General features: G+C 46.8%; 1 protein-coding gene across 9 annotated transcripts in view; it reads left to right on the top strand.

Moving 5' to 3' along the window:
• The window catches only part of MAGI1 (membrane associated guanylate kinase, WW and PDZ domain containing 1), a gene marked incomplete at its 5' end in the record, with an annotated part of 358,756 nt that overhangs the window by 47,976 nt on the left and 293,654 nt on the right, over positions 1-17,126 (top strand). The window contains one exon of one of the 9 annotated variants that reach the window (XM_082321193.1): positions 1,441-1,606. The exons of the other annotated variants lie outside the window; for them this stretch is intronic. Within the exon in view, the coding sequence (XP_082177319.1) occupies positions 1,486-1,606 (121 nt within the window). Of the gene's footprint in view, positions 1-1,440; positions 1,607-17,126 lie in introns of those variants that run through there. 9 annotated transcript variants of the gene reach the window in all.

The following is a 17,126-nucleotide window of genomic DNA, read 5'->3' as shown; positions in this document are numbered from 1 at the left end:
ACAGGAGCAATGGAGAGAAGGATTTTAATTGCCATTTCCAGGTTCGCTGATGATGGAGAATGGAAGGAGTCTGGATCTGATGTTCTCTGAGCAATCATCCCACAGAACGTGATAGAGAGTAAGGTGCCCATTCAGTCTGTTCCCACCAAGAAGGAAAATCAATGGAAGGACATCTAAAATAGCGGCGACTGGGGAGAACAGGCAAAATAATATGGCACTTGGGTGAAAGGACTCAATTCTATCTGTTTTGATGTTAAGAGAATGGGGTTGAATGAGAATCTGTGTGCTATTGGTTTCAACACATCTGGCATTTTGTGGTGTAGTTTTACGTGAAAATGAAGTCCAGTCTTAAGTTGCAGGATCTTGAATGTGCGGATATTTTATTTCAAACTTATTGAACAGTAAAAAGGTGGTGCTGTGGAAGGCCTGAGATTTTCACAAATCAGTGCATATAAAGTTGGATTTCTGACTATTTAGATACCAGGAAAAGTGTCTTGACACTTGCCGTTGTTGTTGTTGTTATTTTACTGTTAAGTCCTGATATCTTTGAGCTTTCACTGGCTGTAGAGAGAACTGCAAGATGTTCAGTACATCTGATACTTCCTATGTACAAGGTCCAACTGTGGATTTGAGTGCCTGGCACCTCTAGTAAACATCTTGATTCATGTAATGTAAGCTTAGGACAACAAAATTAGAATCAGATGCTGCTGCTTTTTTTTTTTTTTTTTCCTTCTCCTTCCTTCCCTGTTTCAGTCCTAAGCCAAATGGTGTACTGTGGAATACAGCTGAATTGCTTGCTTTATCTCATAAAACAAATAGGCCTTTGTTCCTCTTTTGGGCTGATGTTATGCCTTAGCTATACCTTACCTTCTCTCTTGATCTTTTTGGTTTTTCTCACAGCACGTGCAGTTATAACCGTCTTGAGTTCAGCCTTCAGTAGCAGCTGACAGAGTTGTCCTTTCCATGCCGCAAGGAGCTGCTGCATAGGCAGTGGAGTTATACTGATAAACTCTCTGCTTTTGTGTTGTGTTATTTTTTTGTTTTGTTTTGATATAGTATGTATCATTTCCCATTTGAAACTGCTTTTATTGTATGCTTGGAAAAACCCTCTTACTTGGCATGGGCAAAGGAAGCAGAGTTTAAAAGGAAAGAAAAAAAATACTTAATATCTGCAGCATTTCGTTTAATAAGCAGTATTTTGGGGTTCCTTTTGTTACGTGCTACCTTTTGAACTCTGTAAACCAGCATGCAGACCTAATTCACAATAGCGTCACTGTGTTAAGCTGCACAAGTAAACACTTTAAATGGGAGGAAGCACCTGCGTATCGCTATTGTCTCTCTTCTTCCATGAGCAAAAGTCTCTGGGCTGGCTCTGTTCAAGCCAGACCTTCCAGTAAGTGGAAATCCACAGGCAGCAGTAGGCAGAAAGCAAACGTCGCTGCCTTCAGGCTGGAGGAGTGAGCGCACGTCGAAGGAGAGCCAGTCATGGAGGGGAGTGTGGGTGTGCGTGTAGGCACCCGCACACGAGTGGGCTACCAAGCACTTGCGCATCTCCTTGGCCTGGGCCATGAAAGAGCAGGTTGTCAGGATTCCAGAAGTCAGCAAGGTAGGTTCACGCTAGGCTTGCTGTACCTGAAGCTGTTGGTGGGGCTGGGGAGGCTGATGAACCCTGAGGGCTATGATGCTCTCAAGCTCTGAACTTACTGCTATCGTCCAGCTCCTTGGGTTTATGTCACCAGATGTTTGACTTCATTGCCTTCCTGTTGAGTTTATACATTTCTTATGGACGTTCCCTGGTGAGGAGCTGGTTAAGGCGTCATGGTTATAGATTCAACCTGTAAGAAGTTTACAAGACAAGCTTTAAAGCTGGAAAAGCTGGCTTGTATGGAAGAGCCTTAAAGGCTAAAATCTCTTTAGTTTACCCAAGACGGGTCAGGAGGTGACTTATCATGATCTAAAAGTATCCGCAAACAGATCTTTGCTGGTAGAGAACTTCTTTTGATCTAGGAAACAAAAGCATAAAAACGTTCAGTGACTTGAAGCTGAATTTGGATAAGTTCAATTTAGAAAATACTAGGCTGGATTTTCTGTCTCCGGTGCTGTGTTAATACTGTGGTCTGTGCCTAACGAGAAGTTGTGGGCAGTGTGGAAATTGCTGGATAAAGTGCTCAGTGTTGTATAGGAGATCTTGTTAGAGTAGTGTCACTTTTGGATTTCTAGGTTTTCAATCTCTACATGTTAGAGATGTTTTGTGGTGTTGTAGTACCTGGAGAGTTGGAACTACATCTCAGTTTATCAGGTGTTCATTTCTTGGAGTCTGAGATACCTTTGAGATGCTAGTAATTATTTTATTAGTCATTGTAACATCAGTTTCCATTTAGGAGAAATTGTCTTTGTGCCCTCTAGTGGAAAAACTATTTATTTGAAGGCTTCCAAATTGGGAGAAGTTCTTGCAAAAAGAAGTGGAATGTGTGCAAAAGGCCATAGAGGAGCAAAGCAAGGCTGGAGAGACGAGGGGTCGCAAGAGGCGGACGTGCTCTGTGCTTCCTCTGCTTCGGTCCTCACAAAACTGTGATGGTAATTACACAGACGTGTAACTTTTTCAAATAGGGGAGGTAAGGGAGTGTGAATAGAGAAAAGAGATTATCCACTGCTCATGTCAGCTGGGCTTGGTGAAATTATTCTAGATAACTTGAGGAAAACCTGGTCTCAGAAAGCTCTGAACCATTGGTGATTGCTGTCGATGTTCCCCTGGGATGTGGTGGGGAGGGAAGAGGAGCAGAGCAAAGCCCACTCCAGACCTTCAGTGGGAGGAGAAGGGAAGACCCAGAAAATGAGGGATCAGAGAATCTGACCCTGATTCCTCAAAAAAGTTCCAGAGCAATTTGTGAACAGCAGAGAGGAGGATGAGGATGGGGGTCCAGAAGAAAAGCTGACTTATAAAGAAAAAAAAAATAGGCAAATCTGTCCAACTTCTCTCTTTAATGGGATAACCGGTTAGTACACGAGAGGGGCTGCTGACGTGACCAAGCATTTCTGATGTGAGCAGAATTTCAGATCATCTTGGTGAACAGCAAAACCAATCGGGCACCAACATGATGAGGAATAGGGAAGAGGAGGGTGCGGTGGTGGCTCTGGAGGGAGCAGGAGCTGAGTGACCCAATGCAAGAGGAGGAGCAGCTGCAGGGTGGTACGTGGTGATGGGGGCTGTTGTGGATGGCCAGCTCAAACAAGTCAACAGCATCCTGAGGTTTGAGAAAAGGAGTCAAATCTCTCTCTGAGTCATCATTACAGAAGCGTTGTGCGTAAGACAAGGCTGATAATTGCTTCCTGCTGCACCGAGGGGTGCTGGGCGGTGCGAAGCGGGAGGAGAGCGGTCACGCTTGCAAGTCTGGAGATGAACCGCACAGATGGGAGGCTCGGCAAATAAGGCCGGAGAGGAAAAGCTGAAGGAATTGTATTTGGAAATATAAGCCTGAGTGCAGGCAATACATTTTCTGACTCATGAAAGATTTCTGTAAAAAAGATGATGATCAGCTTTTAGTACCCACTGGGGGAAAATACCTTTATCTGCCTGAAAAAAAAAATACTCAAGGTGCTGACTGGGGGAGAGTTTCTCACTAAGAGGGCAATGAAGCAATAGCAAAAGCAATTGTGAATCTGCTTCACTGGAGGATTTGCAGAGCAGTTAAACGGGTGCCTCTCATGGATGGTGTGATTTCTCCCCCCACTCTGTTGCCTTCTGTCCATCCACCCACCACACAAGGCCTATTTTACTCATTAACCCACCAAGCTGAACTTTTTATTTCTGTTGCTAGAGCTGCTTTCAGGGGCCGGGGGTCAAAACCAGTAGCAGTGTTGTAGGCTGTTACATGGCTTTGGGATATAAATTCTGCTCTCAGTGCAGTCATGAAAACTTCAAGCACAGATGTAGATCACAAGAAATTGCTGCTGTCCCATACATTTTTCCTTCCCTCTCTGTTTCTTTCTGGAGCGCTGATTTGGGATGTTATGAGAGGAACAGATGTGAATGTGATGGAGCCCCCACACCCCCCTCCTATCACTGTCATCCTCCCTTTTGTTGTGCTGGACTGTCACTCTTGTTTATTTTGGTTTGAATTATAATTGCAAAAACTGTTACAGTGCTGTTTATTTGCTGTGTGTCATGAGTCACTGTTTGTATTTGCTGCTGTTTGTGTTGCCTCTCCTCTCCCTCTGTCTTATGCTTGCAGCCACAGCTCTCCTCCGAGTATCTCGGAGCCTCTTCTGTTTTGAGTCTACGATGCTCTGTGTTCCTGTGAGTGCAGGGAAAAGTGAGCTGACAGTGAAGATCCAGGCTTTTTTTCCTTTTCTCCACCCCCCCCCCCCCCCTTCCTTTTTTTTTTCTCTTTGTCCTGGCATTTTGTAAGGGTCCTTGTTCAAATGAAAAGATTCCTCGGAGACTCCTTCCCTGAGATCTCTGTGCTTAATTAGTCTCTATCTTATTTCTGCCAGGCAGTGAGATCAATACTGCTTTTTCTGGCTTGCAAATATCAGGGAAGGGGGACAAATCATGTTAAAAGGACCTTTTTTGAAGTTACTGAGGTGCCCACGCACAATTCCATCATCCCCTGTCATACTGGCAGGTGTTAACCCCTTCACGTGCACTGGTGACTGGGGTGGAGTGTCGGGCATCCTGCACGAGACCGTAATGCAGGAAGGATTTTGAGGGGCTTTTGCTCTCATGGTCTCAGCACAGCAGCGAGTTGCTTTTCTTTGCCATGCCTCAGTTTTCTGGTACATAAAATGGGGATAAAGTTGTAACATCCAGGCCTAGCTCCCTCTGCCACGGCTCCAGCCATCACCCCTGGCTGTTGAAGCACTTCCACCATCACTGGATAAGTTTATTTTTGGTCTGGGATAATGTTTTGCGGTGCATCAAAGCTTTGCATGTCAAGATAACTAAAGCAACCAGTCCTAATGCCTTTTTGTATCAATTCTCTTGAGACAGCTAAAGCCCAAGAAGCTTGCAGGTGCTCGGTGTTTCAGCCCGAAGGTGAGCAGAAGTTGCTCAAATGCGGCACATCTCTGCCAAATGGCACATGGCAAGGTGTAAGCAAAGGACCGTGACCTTGGTGGCTGGCAGCTGGGTGCAAGGGGTGGCCGTCACAACCAGCTTGCCCCAGGGCTGCCCAAGAGAGACTGACTTGTGCCTCAGTTTCCCTACCAAAGGAGAGGAGTCAGTGACTCTTGCGGAGTGCTTTGAGCTCTGTGGCTTAGAAGTGCTGGGTCAGAGCTTGTTCTCAGCTGGAAATTCCCACTGACTCTTCATGGGTTTCTCTTGATTCTGTAGGCTAAATTAAGAACAAAACTCTTCCTCCCAAGCCATTTTAGGAGGCTAAATGATCTCAAAGGGTTTGCTTTGAAGCTTACAGGCTTGGTGTCTGCTGCTTAAACCGCCAGTGCAATTACAGTCCTAGGGAAAGGCAAATAACGAGATGCTCTGGGTTGGGGTATCTGACTGCAAGGCCACAGCGTGGCCCCAGTTGCAAGGAGCTGCTGGTCTATCGGGAATTGGGGCTGACTAACCCAGCCTCTGGGAGAGGCTGTGGGTGCTCTGGGTGGACGGAGAAGGGCGTCTCCCAGTTCTCATGGCTTGGGCCATCCCTCGTGCTTCCCCTTCTTGCTCCCGGTAAAGTGCCGTCATTGCTAGCCAAGGAAATCGTACGGCTCCTTGGCTTTGAAATCTGAAAGGTAACGTCTTGCAAGTCACTTTATATTTATCAAGGAGAAACAGGCGATTTGTTTGTGTCAGCTTAATAGAGCTTTGGCTTACAGAGCACTGTGTGGGAGAATTAACAACAGGTCCTGAGTCCGTCCTGGTTTGTCCACCAGCTCAGCAAATGTTTGATTGTGAATCCACTGTAAAATAGCTCCAAGCTGCTTGTGCCTCAGCAGCCTTGATAGAGACTAGGCAGGCTGTCAGGTATAAAATGTCCATTTTGACTCTTTAAATGTTCTCAGGTGGCCCATGGAATGTACTTTTTTTACTCTATTTGTAATTCAAAACCTTTTAATTTTCTCCAATTTATAAATCCCTAGTTCGGTACTTGAGTGCCTGTAGGAAAATGCTCATCTTTTAGTGGATAGTAATCAGTGTCAGAGGAAACGGGGAATAGATGGTCTGTTTTAAATGGTGTCAGTTCCAGCAACTGGAATGTATAATTTAAGTCACTTATATTTAATCATCCTTTAAACACTGAATTTCAGCCTCTGCTGCTTGACTCGCAGAAAGCTGATGGCTTTTTAATGACACTGTGGTAACACTTGAAATTTCCTTAAGCTGCTGTACGCTGCGATGTAGCTTTTTACCACATGGGTTGGCACTGCATCCGCAGCAGATTATCCGAGCCCGGCTGCAGCTGGGTGCAGGGGTTGGGCTCTGCTTCACCTCCCTGCAGCCCCAATTTTGGAAGTCTCAATTGTTTTACCTTCTTACGGAGCCGTAACACCCGCTGTAAACACCACAGCGAATGTAACAGCTGCTGAGGGTGGGCTGATGGATCTGGGGTCCATGTATAACATATTCTAGCAATTTGAGCAGGTTGAAAAATAAAGCGGATAAAGCTGTGTGCATTGTGCTCTGGATCCGTGAGGTGGGGACGTTTCCCACTGGAGTGAGGTTGTGCCCTGGTTCAGACTGGGATCCAGTGCCTGGAAGTGGAAAGCTTTGATTTCCTGCATTTCAGCATGGAAAAGGTGCAACGTGGGGTGCAGCAGGTCCCGATCCTGCCAGGGGAGCGGAGCAGCGGTGCCTCTGGGTGCTTGCGGGAGCTGACCAGCCTCAACCAAGTGTGCGGGGCTGTCGGAGCTTTGCTGGGTCCGCTGGTGACACGCACACAAGACACTAACTATTCACTGCAGTGACAGTGTGCATGATTTAAATCTGCATTTTATAGGGGTGCATGTATATGCGTGGATATATATATATACATGCATATATAAATACATGGACACGTGTATAAAGAAGACTAAGCATTTTTAAAAAGCAGATGAGAAGCCCTGTATGTGTTTAGGATCACGTGGGATTCTGGTTCCTGGCTGCCTCCCTTCCACCCGCTCCCTCGCCCCTGCCCTCATGGGCAGTCTGACTGTGGATGAAATAATTTAATGCAATTCTTCCTCTCAGCGGCTGGATGATGGTGTTAGTGGAGGGAGTGGAATTTTGTCCATAAAAAAAAATACAACTGGGCTGCTGGGGAGTGAGCCCCAGCAGAAGGGGTTAGCAGCAAAGGGAACCCGTGCACTCTCCGCAGAAGTCAGTTGCCTTTATTTGAAATTGCACATTGAGACAACATTATAACAGACTGTTTGCATACATGAGATATAGGTAGTTTTTGTTGTGCCTAGCAGTCAAATTATATAGTCTTAAATTAGAAGCTGCCACTTCTATTTAGAATAAAACTTACTTTTCTGTATATGCATGAGAATATTAGCGTTTCAAGCCTGCTGAGCTCTACCGAACGTGGACTGGATTTGCAAAGGAGCCCATTAGTGCTTGCAGAGGTTAACAGCAAGGAGGGGGTAGCGGGGAGGAAGGTCTTAATGAGACAGGGTGAAGAGTTGACGCGAGGACACGGAGCGCTTGGAGCCACCTTCTGCTGTGGGAAGAATCCGGCCGCTGCTGGAGGAGCGGCAAACTCCCGTAGCGGGCAGCTCGGTGGTCCTGTCCCCGTGAGGAAAAGGAGGTTTCCAAACCGCCTCTCCGAGACTCTCCTGCAGCATTGGAGGTGGCTCGAATGTGGATCAGGAGATGATGGAGGAGCTTTGGTCCTTTCCTGCTCACAGCCATCAAGTGAATTGGCTGCAGGGGAGGGAAGAGTTCCTGTTGGCCTCGTTTCCCCGGGGCTCAGGGGTCTTGGGTGAAGCAGGGTGGAGGGTGCAAGTTCAGCCTGAGCTGTGGGAAGGACTTAGCTGCCCTTCTCTGGGACAGCCCAGTAAATGGGTGGGAGAACATAAAATGAGCATTGGCCGGCGGTCTGTGCCCAGCACAGCTCGGAGCTGCCTTGTGGCGGCTCCGCTCAGGCTGCTGTCTGCTGGGGGCTGTGGCCAAAACTGGCCCCTCTGACTTCCACAAAAACCTCTTATGAATACAGGCCCAGCACCGGCCGGTGGTGTGAGCTGGCCTGGGATTCACCTTCGATTCAACTCTTTCCCTGCAGCATGGCCATGCCACCTCTCCCCATCCCCACACCAGAGCCATCCTGGCTGGGATTGGGGGACCCTCTGTGTTGTCCCCGGTGCCACGGGGATGGCCCCTGGCCATCAGAGCGGGTCACAGGGCTGCATCCTCAGCATCAAGGCTGCCGGGTCGGGGCTGCACTACCCCAGCACTAGCTGGGCTGGAGGGACCCGCCGGGGGCATAGCAGCCAAATGCATCTGATAGAGGGGTGCAGGGGTTCATTTTATATTATTATTTCTTAATGTTGGAAGTGTTTCAGTTCCTGAGGTAGCTCAGAGTTGGCAGGAACCAGCAGGCAATGCTGTGTTGGCTTTCAGTGGGAGTTTCACCTCAAATTGGGGCATTGGGCCTGGAAGCCCACTGGAAATATTAGGGTTTTGGAGGAGAAGATCTTACAGTGGAACACAGACCCTCTTGTCTGTGCATTTACAGCTCTCCAGATTGTGTTTAATTTTTTATTTTATTATTTTTAAATAAGAACGCTCTGTAGTGACAGGAAGAACTGAAAGAATAATTGGGAATTTATTCTGTTCATGTCACCTTGTTTCATATTATTGAAGTAATGGCAGAGAGCTAATAATTTTCTTGAATTTATTCACTGCTTAGAATTACTCACAGCATAAATTTCTGGGGGGAAGAAAACCCACAACTTAATTGTTCGTGTAAGTTGTGAGATGAGCTCAAAAAAAAAAAAAAAAATCATTTAGCTTATTTAGTGCCCCCTCCCACCCAAGATTTAAAGCAATGGTAGCTGTTGAAGGGTCTTTTAGCTCTAGGATTTTTCCAGCTTTGTAATGTGAAGGTACATTTTATTTTGTTACCTGGGCAAAAATGATGATCTTTTATGGTCTTTTACTTAATAAAAGTGCATATTTCTACTTTATCGCGTGGCTCCAGGAGCTGAGTTTTTTTAGAAAACCATCAGATATGTGTGAAAATCATCAGTCTTGGCAGCATTGAAGTCGTTAAGGAGAAGTTCAGTGCTGTATTTGCTCAGAACCGAGCGTTATGGGACTGGGGAGGTTGCAGCAGTCTGGCGTGCTGAACAGCACGGCTTTTTTAAAGCTCCTAGTACAAGTGCATATGATTATATTTTGAAGTTTATTTTCTGCCGCACTTGATAAAACTTTATTCACTGCAATGATTGACTTTTTAAAGGCAAAATCCTGGAGAACTGCAAATAGCTTCTTTGGGGAAACATGGATTTTGCTCTTTGCCAAGCTGTTGATGTCGGCGCTGTAAATGCAGGTACCTAGAGATGCGCTGTGCACCTTTGCTGTTGGGGGCACCTGGAGGTTCCTCGTTTTCCTGCCTCAGGTGACATGTGCCCAGCTCTGGGTGGCCTCGCCGTCACCACAGCATGGACTGTCCTCTTGGGTTGCCCACGTGGAGACTTTGCAGGGCTGCCTTGGGGGCAGCAGCAGGCTGGGAGGTGAAGTAATGGGGGGGTGGTGACAAATGATGCAGATGTGGCTGGATCCAGGATGGTGGGGACATGTTGGTGATGATTTATGCCTTTGTTCAGTAAGAAATATAGGGAATGGGGTAGACTGGGGGTTCTTAGGAGCAGGCATAATGGGACTGATAAGGTCTGATTTACTGTGAAAAGGTTGGTGGTCTCTTGTGATTATAAACTCTAGAAAAAGAATCAAACTGCTGATGACAAAAAAAAACAAGCAAGCAGAAGGAAACCAAAAAGACACCCAAAACCTTGACGTGGCCAAAGTTTTCTCCCAATGTAACCTATTTCCAGTCCCGTATACGGGAATCGCTATACTCTGATAAAGATTCTTTTACAGATTGCAAAGTCGGAAGGGCCCTTCCCCAATGTTGGATATTTTATTTATTGTGTGTGTTCCTTTCACTGTACCAGAAGTCTTTCTTCCTTGGAATATATTGTACCTGTCTGGCTTGAAAATTTAAAATGGGAACAACCCATGTTATCCTTTCCATCTACTATGGACCAGCAGGAGACCAAAGCCATTCTGGTAGAGACTGGCATGTCCTCTCAGGCTACTTTGCTGGCCCTTTGTAAGGAAAGATCTGATTTCAGTTGAACGTCTTTAAGTTTCATGGTTTTTGTGAGCTGGACATTGACCTCTCCGTGCTCCATGGTGAAGCGTGAGGCTGCCTGGTACCACCAGATCCTCCATCCCCAGCATCGTTGCCCAGCAGTGCCCCATGGTGACAGTGACCCTGGCCCCTGGGAGAGGTGCGTGGCTGCTGCTCAGGGCTAACCCTCACCTCCGCTGCTCAGCTCCATCAGCCTCCAGGCCAACCTGCCGCTGCCTCTGCAGGTAGTTTAACTTGTGCTAAATTTCAAAGTAAAACGAACCAGCCTGATATCACAGCTCTTGTGAGCACCAGGGGAGACCTGAAGAAAGGAGAGGGCAGGATCACACCTGTGTTACCTGTGCTTGGGCTGATGGCTTCTGCCTGGGCCCCTGAGGTCGGCATACTGGTAACACTGGTCTTCAGTTGTCTGCCTTCAGTGGGACTGGGCTGCTTCTACACCCCCCTGAGTTCCAACTCAATTAAAAGGGCATATTTGCAGATTGGGAAGACCTGGGGAAATGGCATCATTTACAAGGCAGATATGCTAAAAGCGGATATTTCTGTAGCTGGGCGTGCAAGTCAGCGTGCCAGCTCTGCCCCAGCCGGCCGGTGGGGATGCCAGCCGCCGCGCAGGCACCTGTGGGAGCCTTGGTCCCCGTCCCAGCCGTCTGGCTAGATTGGCACTGGTGTCTTGCATAAATAGTACATTTATAAGATGTTGGCTGATTTAGGATTTTCACCTGAGGTGCGACATGGACGTGTTGTGGGGATCCTGCTGTGAAATGGGCAGAGCGAGCCCTCTGACTGGGAGAGTGGCAGCCGTTCGGCCAAGTGTGGGTTTTTGTGCCGGAGTGCAGGCAGCATAAGGAAGCTATATGGAAATTGGATCGGATTCTGGTGCAAGATTTCTGGCAACCTTTGACTCCAGGGAAGCAGAAGTCCCTGAACCAAATGTGTGCTTCCAGCTGCGGGAAAGCAGCCTGCCGTTTTCATCCTTCTGCCCATTTCCCTTTCCGATCTATAAGATTTCACGTCTCTGCTCCCAGCGGCTTTAGTTATATTGCTGGCACTGTTTGGATACTGGAGGAGACTTTTTTTGACAGTCACTTGGGAGCTGTTCCTTATTTGCCTAAGTTCTGAGTTTACAGTGATGCAAGCAACGTGATACTATTTAGCAGCTATAATAGAGGTCAAGGCCCTGTTGTCTTAGGTATTGTAAAAATGCCTTGTAAAAGGCTGTACATTATCCAAAGGTGCTACAGGCAAGGCAAGCAAAAGAAGGAATAAACCAGTCCTTCACAGCTGCTCCTTATAGATGAGGAAACTGAGGCACAGCAATGCAGATGTGTCTTGCCAGCACCTGAAATGGGACCCAGATCTCCTGTGTTGTGCTCTAAAGGACTTTTTGTTTGTACGGGTTGATTTAGAATCAGTTGCTAAAACAAGCTACGTCTGTGTGCGCTTTGCTCACTGCTTTATCCCCTTTTGAGTTGAAATGCTTTGAAACGGATCCAGGATAAAGCTCATCCACTGCTGGGACACCTCTAATCTACTTTCAGGGAAGCTTTTTTTTCCCCCCTGGAACCTGGCCGGGGAGGAACTGTGAGCATGCTCAGTGTCCTGCGCCCAGGTACGAAGCAGAGGAGCGCCTGCGATCGCACCCTCTGCCAGCAGTTTGTGTGTCTCTGGCTGGGGATCCCAAAACGGAGGGAGGGAGGGAGAGAAGGAGGCAGGTAAGGACTGCTGAGCGCGGGCTTGCACGGCGTCGCTGAATCCCAGGACAGGTTTTTTCTTCTCCCTAAGATGCAAGGAAGAGGCTTGAGTAAGAGTGAACGAGTGTGAAGGGAGTTTCTCAAGGTGCGCCCCCCGGGCGGCCGCCGCACTTGCTGCGGTGGCTCTTTGTTCGCTCCCTCTCCCGAGCCCATCCTTCGGAGCCATCTTGAGAGCTCGGGTTGATTTGGTTTGTTTCTAATTGAGTTCCCAGTCTGCTGGCTGGCAGGGCAGGGTTGCCCATCAGTCAACCCGCCTTGCGGCACGCGCTCGCTGCCAGTGTCAGCTTTGGCTCCAGCTTACGTTTTTGGAAATTAAGTTTACAAGCTTTTCTTACCAAGGCAAGCTGTTGGGTGATTTTTTTTTTTTCTTAAAAAAAAAAAAAAATCCTCTTCAATTTCTTCCTTCTCTGAAAATAGTAAACTTCTTACCTTGGCTGTTGTTAGGTGCTGCCGGAAAGGGCGGTGCTATAAGCCTCTCCCTGTGTAGCTAAGAAGTTGTGTGTGTTCTTTACTGCATTGAAATCCTAAATATTTATGTTACAGTTCTGTTTCCTTGCCATGATATTTACTTATAGATCATTGTGGTTATAGTTCCTAAATGATTTGAGCTCTAATAAATAGCTTATTCTATTTCATAGCAACAAGCCAAAATAATAACTCGATCTTTCTGGATAAAAATTCCTCTTATTTCTTAAGGTATTGTTTGCTTTTACTATTAAAGTTGTTTACAAGAGATTGTTTTTAAGCGATATATTGTTCACTTGTGTATTTTGAAAGAATAACAATAAAACATTATTGTGCTCCTGATTTCCCTTTGAAAAGGCAAAGGAACCCTCCAAGCAGGGTTGCTTTCCGTGCTGTAATGGTTCTGGGCTCTTTACCATTGTGTTCCTTAAATAAAAGGCACAAGATGATCCTGCCTTACAGAAACCTAACAATTGTTTTTATAAACAGTATGTGCTCTGGTATCTGTTGCAAATAACTAGGTTCTTGTTTATAATTGTATCTTCTTAATGAGAATTCAAGTTGTCAGATACTTCCGTGTTTTTTGGAACTAATTGTACCGTGATTTTAAAAAGCACTTTATGTAATTGAGAGTCATTAACTTCTGATACAACGTGATGTAAATGGAGGAAGTCCGTATTTGAAGGGCTCTCCCGGCACAGATCGTCCCAGTGAGGCTCGCTCTGGACGCGCGTTCAGTGAATTCATAAATTCAAAGCTGCCTGTTGCTCGTGGCGTGGTGCAGGAGCAGAGGTAGGTACCAGCCTGTCCATGGGCACTGGGTGGGGCTCATAAAATTGGGAGGACCTGTGGTTCCTAGAGCTAAGCATAGGCTTACATACCTTATTGAACTCAGCCTTAACTTGTTCTCTCTTATTGCCTACACCTGCATGTGCTGGAGATCATCAAGGGGCCGTGGTGGGGGTGGTTGGGTAGATTTTATTCTTCGCTTTGAAGGGCTGGTGATAAATGTTGGAGTCCCCCCACCCCCAATCATCTTGTTGGGCAATGCAAATGATTCCCTGGTGACTGATGGGAAAGGAGAAGGTCGGCATTTATAGCCCTGACAGAAGCTGCAGAAGAGTGCTCCTAAATGCATAGAACATGTTTGCAAGATGAGCTTGTTGGGGCAGCGTCCTCTGCGATGCTGTGGGACCGGGGGCAATGTGAGCAAAAGCACCCAGCTCTGGGGAGAGGAGAGGGCGTGCCTAGCGGGTGCAGCGATGTGAGCGAGAGAGCCAGAGCTGTAAGTTCTTCTGAAGTAGTTGCAGATGTTGGAAACTTTGCCACAGGCGCTGGAGCTGGAGGGTGCGGGGGGGGAGGGGGGGGGATGCTGAGCCTGTGTTAGTGCTGCTGCTGCCCTGCCTGCCCCTCGCCTCAGGCAGGAATGCGGCAGGAAAGTTGTTTTTCTCCGTCAGACAGAAAGGGCTGATGTGTTTTCATGTCCAAACCTTACAGCCAGGTGTGCTGCTGAGTTACAAAGGCGTTACCCCATCCTAGAAATACCGACTGCTGTTGTTTGCCGCCTGTGCCCTACACACTTTCCCAGCAGCATCTTTGTGATAGTCCAGAGGTGACAAAAGCACCGGAGCTGGGACTGGTTTCCCTGCGGGGATCCCTGGGCTGTGGTCAGGGTGCTCGGTTGTTCCTCTGCTGCTGCCGCAGCATTGATGCAGCTCTCCCAGGTTGCTCTTCATGCTTGACTGATGATGGGAGAGCTGGCACGGTTCAGGGGAAACTTTGGGTTGTCTCCTTCGTCCATCCTAGTTATGTCCTTCGTACACAGATCTTCTCCCCCTCTCCCCCTCTCCCCCTCTCCCTCTCTCCCTCTCTCCCTTGAAGTAACGTTGCCGGAGTCCAATGGCTTTACATTCTCTGTGTAGGATCTTCTGACAGCAAAGCTCGAGGGATGCGTCCCCGTTGTACAATGCTCAGTAATCTCTCTAGTTTCTGCAAGCAATCTGAAACCTCCCCGCTATGTTGCACACCACAGCGGAGGTTTCAGGCCCCCCGCGACGTGGGCTGCCCGGCTCCTCTTAGAGTCGGCCCCGTGGTGTCTTCCTGGGAGAGCCTTTGAGAAGATGAAGCTGCTTTCTCTTGCTGCTTGCTATCTCCTGTGGCATTTTCCATCTCCAAAACTATTTCTCTGTGAATGAGTTTAATGCTAAAACAAAGTCCGACAATAAACAGCCTTCCAAAGTTGCACATTTTTAGTCTTCTGATCTCGCTGCCTTTTGTTTCTGGGCTGTTCTGACCTATTCATGTCAAGAGAGCAAAGAATCTATGAGACTGATAAATTTGTACAGCCTCTGCATAGTCTAGGAGAAGGTCTAATTTGATCTGACATTTACTAATCTGCCAAGACTTTCAGTGATTTGTTTTCATACTGAGTTGAGTTTCATATGCCATAGAGAAATGGGAAAACATATTGCGTTGGTAACAACAGCAAGTATGAAGCCAAACTTTTGTATTCATGCACTTGAAAATTCCTTTCTGCTTGCTTTTTATGGGGATTTATTCCTTTTGCTAATTGTCAGGTTGCTAATTTCATTCACCTGGTGAAGTGCAGGCAGAGTATTTGCTGTGAATTATGTGAGGTTTTTTGTTTGGTTTAGTCTTGCATTGCATTCATATTTTCCTAAGTCTGTCGCCTTAGCGCACCAGTTGTAAAAGTGATTCCAAATATCAGATCGTTTTTCTACCCAACGTGTGCGACTGGTCCAACAGCAGTTTATATACTGCATAGATATACTTGAATTTATGTCCTTAAATGGTTCTCACGCTATGGTGGGAAGATCCTTGATTGTTTATGTGAGTGAATTCGTGAAATTAGTGTTTATGTAAGTAAACTAGTGAAATAATGAAATTCTCCAATGCATGGTTTTGGCGTTTGGGGAGGGTTTTTTGGTGGGTTTTTTGTTTCTTTTTTTCCCCTTCTATTTCTTCATGTATTTTAGGATACTCTTGATTAGGTAACACTACAAAGAGGCTTTTTTTTAGATCTGGAATCTGTATTCAATGAAATCAAGCTAGGGGCTTATTCGAACCCCTGGATTAGAAAAGCTCATTTTACAGTTCTAATCATTGTAAATGAAACCCAAAGGGTGTCAATCTCTTCTTTTGTAAATACTGTTCCTTTACAGAAATCCATAGCGATGGCATAAATGCGGCACAGGAAAGTTTGTGCACAAGAAAAATTAGTTGTCCTTTTAAGAAAAAAATACCCACACCTGCAAAACCTCACACTATTAATTTTCATTTCAGCCTAAACAGTGTATCGCCTGCCACAAAATAAAGCGTGGTAATGGATCTGACAATGAAGATGCCTGTATGTGGGGTACCAAATGAAAGTGCAAACTTGGAGTATCCCATCAGTTTAAGTTTGCTTTTTTATGGCCGCGAGAAGTCTGTTTTGAAGCTCAGACATTGGATTAAGGTTTTCAGCCAGGACTCGGTGTCTGGCTCGTGGACAAACGCAGCCCAGCCAGGGGGTACCACAGTGCTCGGGGCTCCCCCTCTCCGAGGCCTCTGCTCTCGCCACACCAGTGGCTTCGCTGCTGCTTTCAAGGAAGACCCAATTCGGGTACTCGCTGCATGACCTTATGTCACATAAGCTTTCGTTGCCAAATTTCTGTATCTGTTTCCTTCCTTGCAAACGCTCCAGCACCTTCCTGGATGGAAGGCAGAAGGGAGCAGAGCAGGGGCTCTGTTCCTGCACGGGAATTAGGTGGTGGTGCCTGCAAGGGCCTGTTTAAGCCCTTACATGGGAGGCAGAAGCAACCGTATGTCACTCTGCTCTTATAACTCCAGTAACATCTCTTCAGCCCTTTATCTGGGGAAAGGGCTCCAGCCAGCATAGCCGGCCCCAGGGCCTTGTGGCACAGTCATCTGCGTCCTTGTTTTATTTCCTCAGCTTGTATTTCATTAACCTTTTACCCCGCTTGCTTTCTGTGGACTAACTTCCAACAGGCATAAGAGTGAGCTCAGGGTTTCTGGTCTTCTTCACACCCCTGTGCGCACAATCAATAGACTCGACCTTTCCAATGGATGCTCGGCGCTCCCGGAGCAGTGTTGGTGGAAGTGCCGAGCTCCTCAGCATCCTCCTCCTTGCCTGCTGCAGCATCCCTGCCTGGGGCCTGGGAGGGCTGCCTGCTTTGGAGCAATGCAGAGTGTTTTACAGCCTTGTAACCTAACAGCAATCAGGAAGGAGTTCGTTCTTTCTGGAATTAGTAAAACATTAATTGGCTGCCAGTAAACCTGGAGTCGAGCGCAGCTGGCTATGCGTTTTGTTTGGTTTGGTTTAAAAACTATTTAGGATAAAATCTGTTGACAGCTTAAAGCTGTGTAGCAAACTTTGGGGTTGGTTTTTTTTTTCGTATTCGCACCATAAGTTGGCAGAAGGTTTGGGATGTTCACCAGCTATATTACTCAGTTTTTGATATCAGCATATTAATTGCACACTTGGCATTTTACAGTTGCAATGACTTTATATTAAGCAATTGCTTTGATAATAATCAGAGGGATTCTGGGTTGAGAGAGCATTCATCGTGCCTGGATTCTTTTTTAGGGTTTA

Source organism: Platalea leucorodia, assembly GCF_965183815.1.
Source record: "Platalea leucorodia genome assembly, chromosome: 9".
NCBI classification, from domain to species: Eukaryota; Metazoa; Chordata; class Aves; order Pelecaniformes; family Threskiornithidae; genus Platalea; species Platalea leucorodia.
Note: the sequence above shows the minus strand (reverse complement) of the source record. Positions and strands in the feature narration are given on the sequence as shown.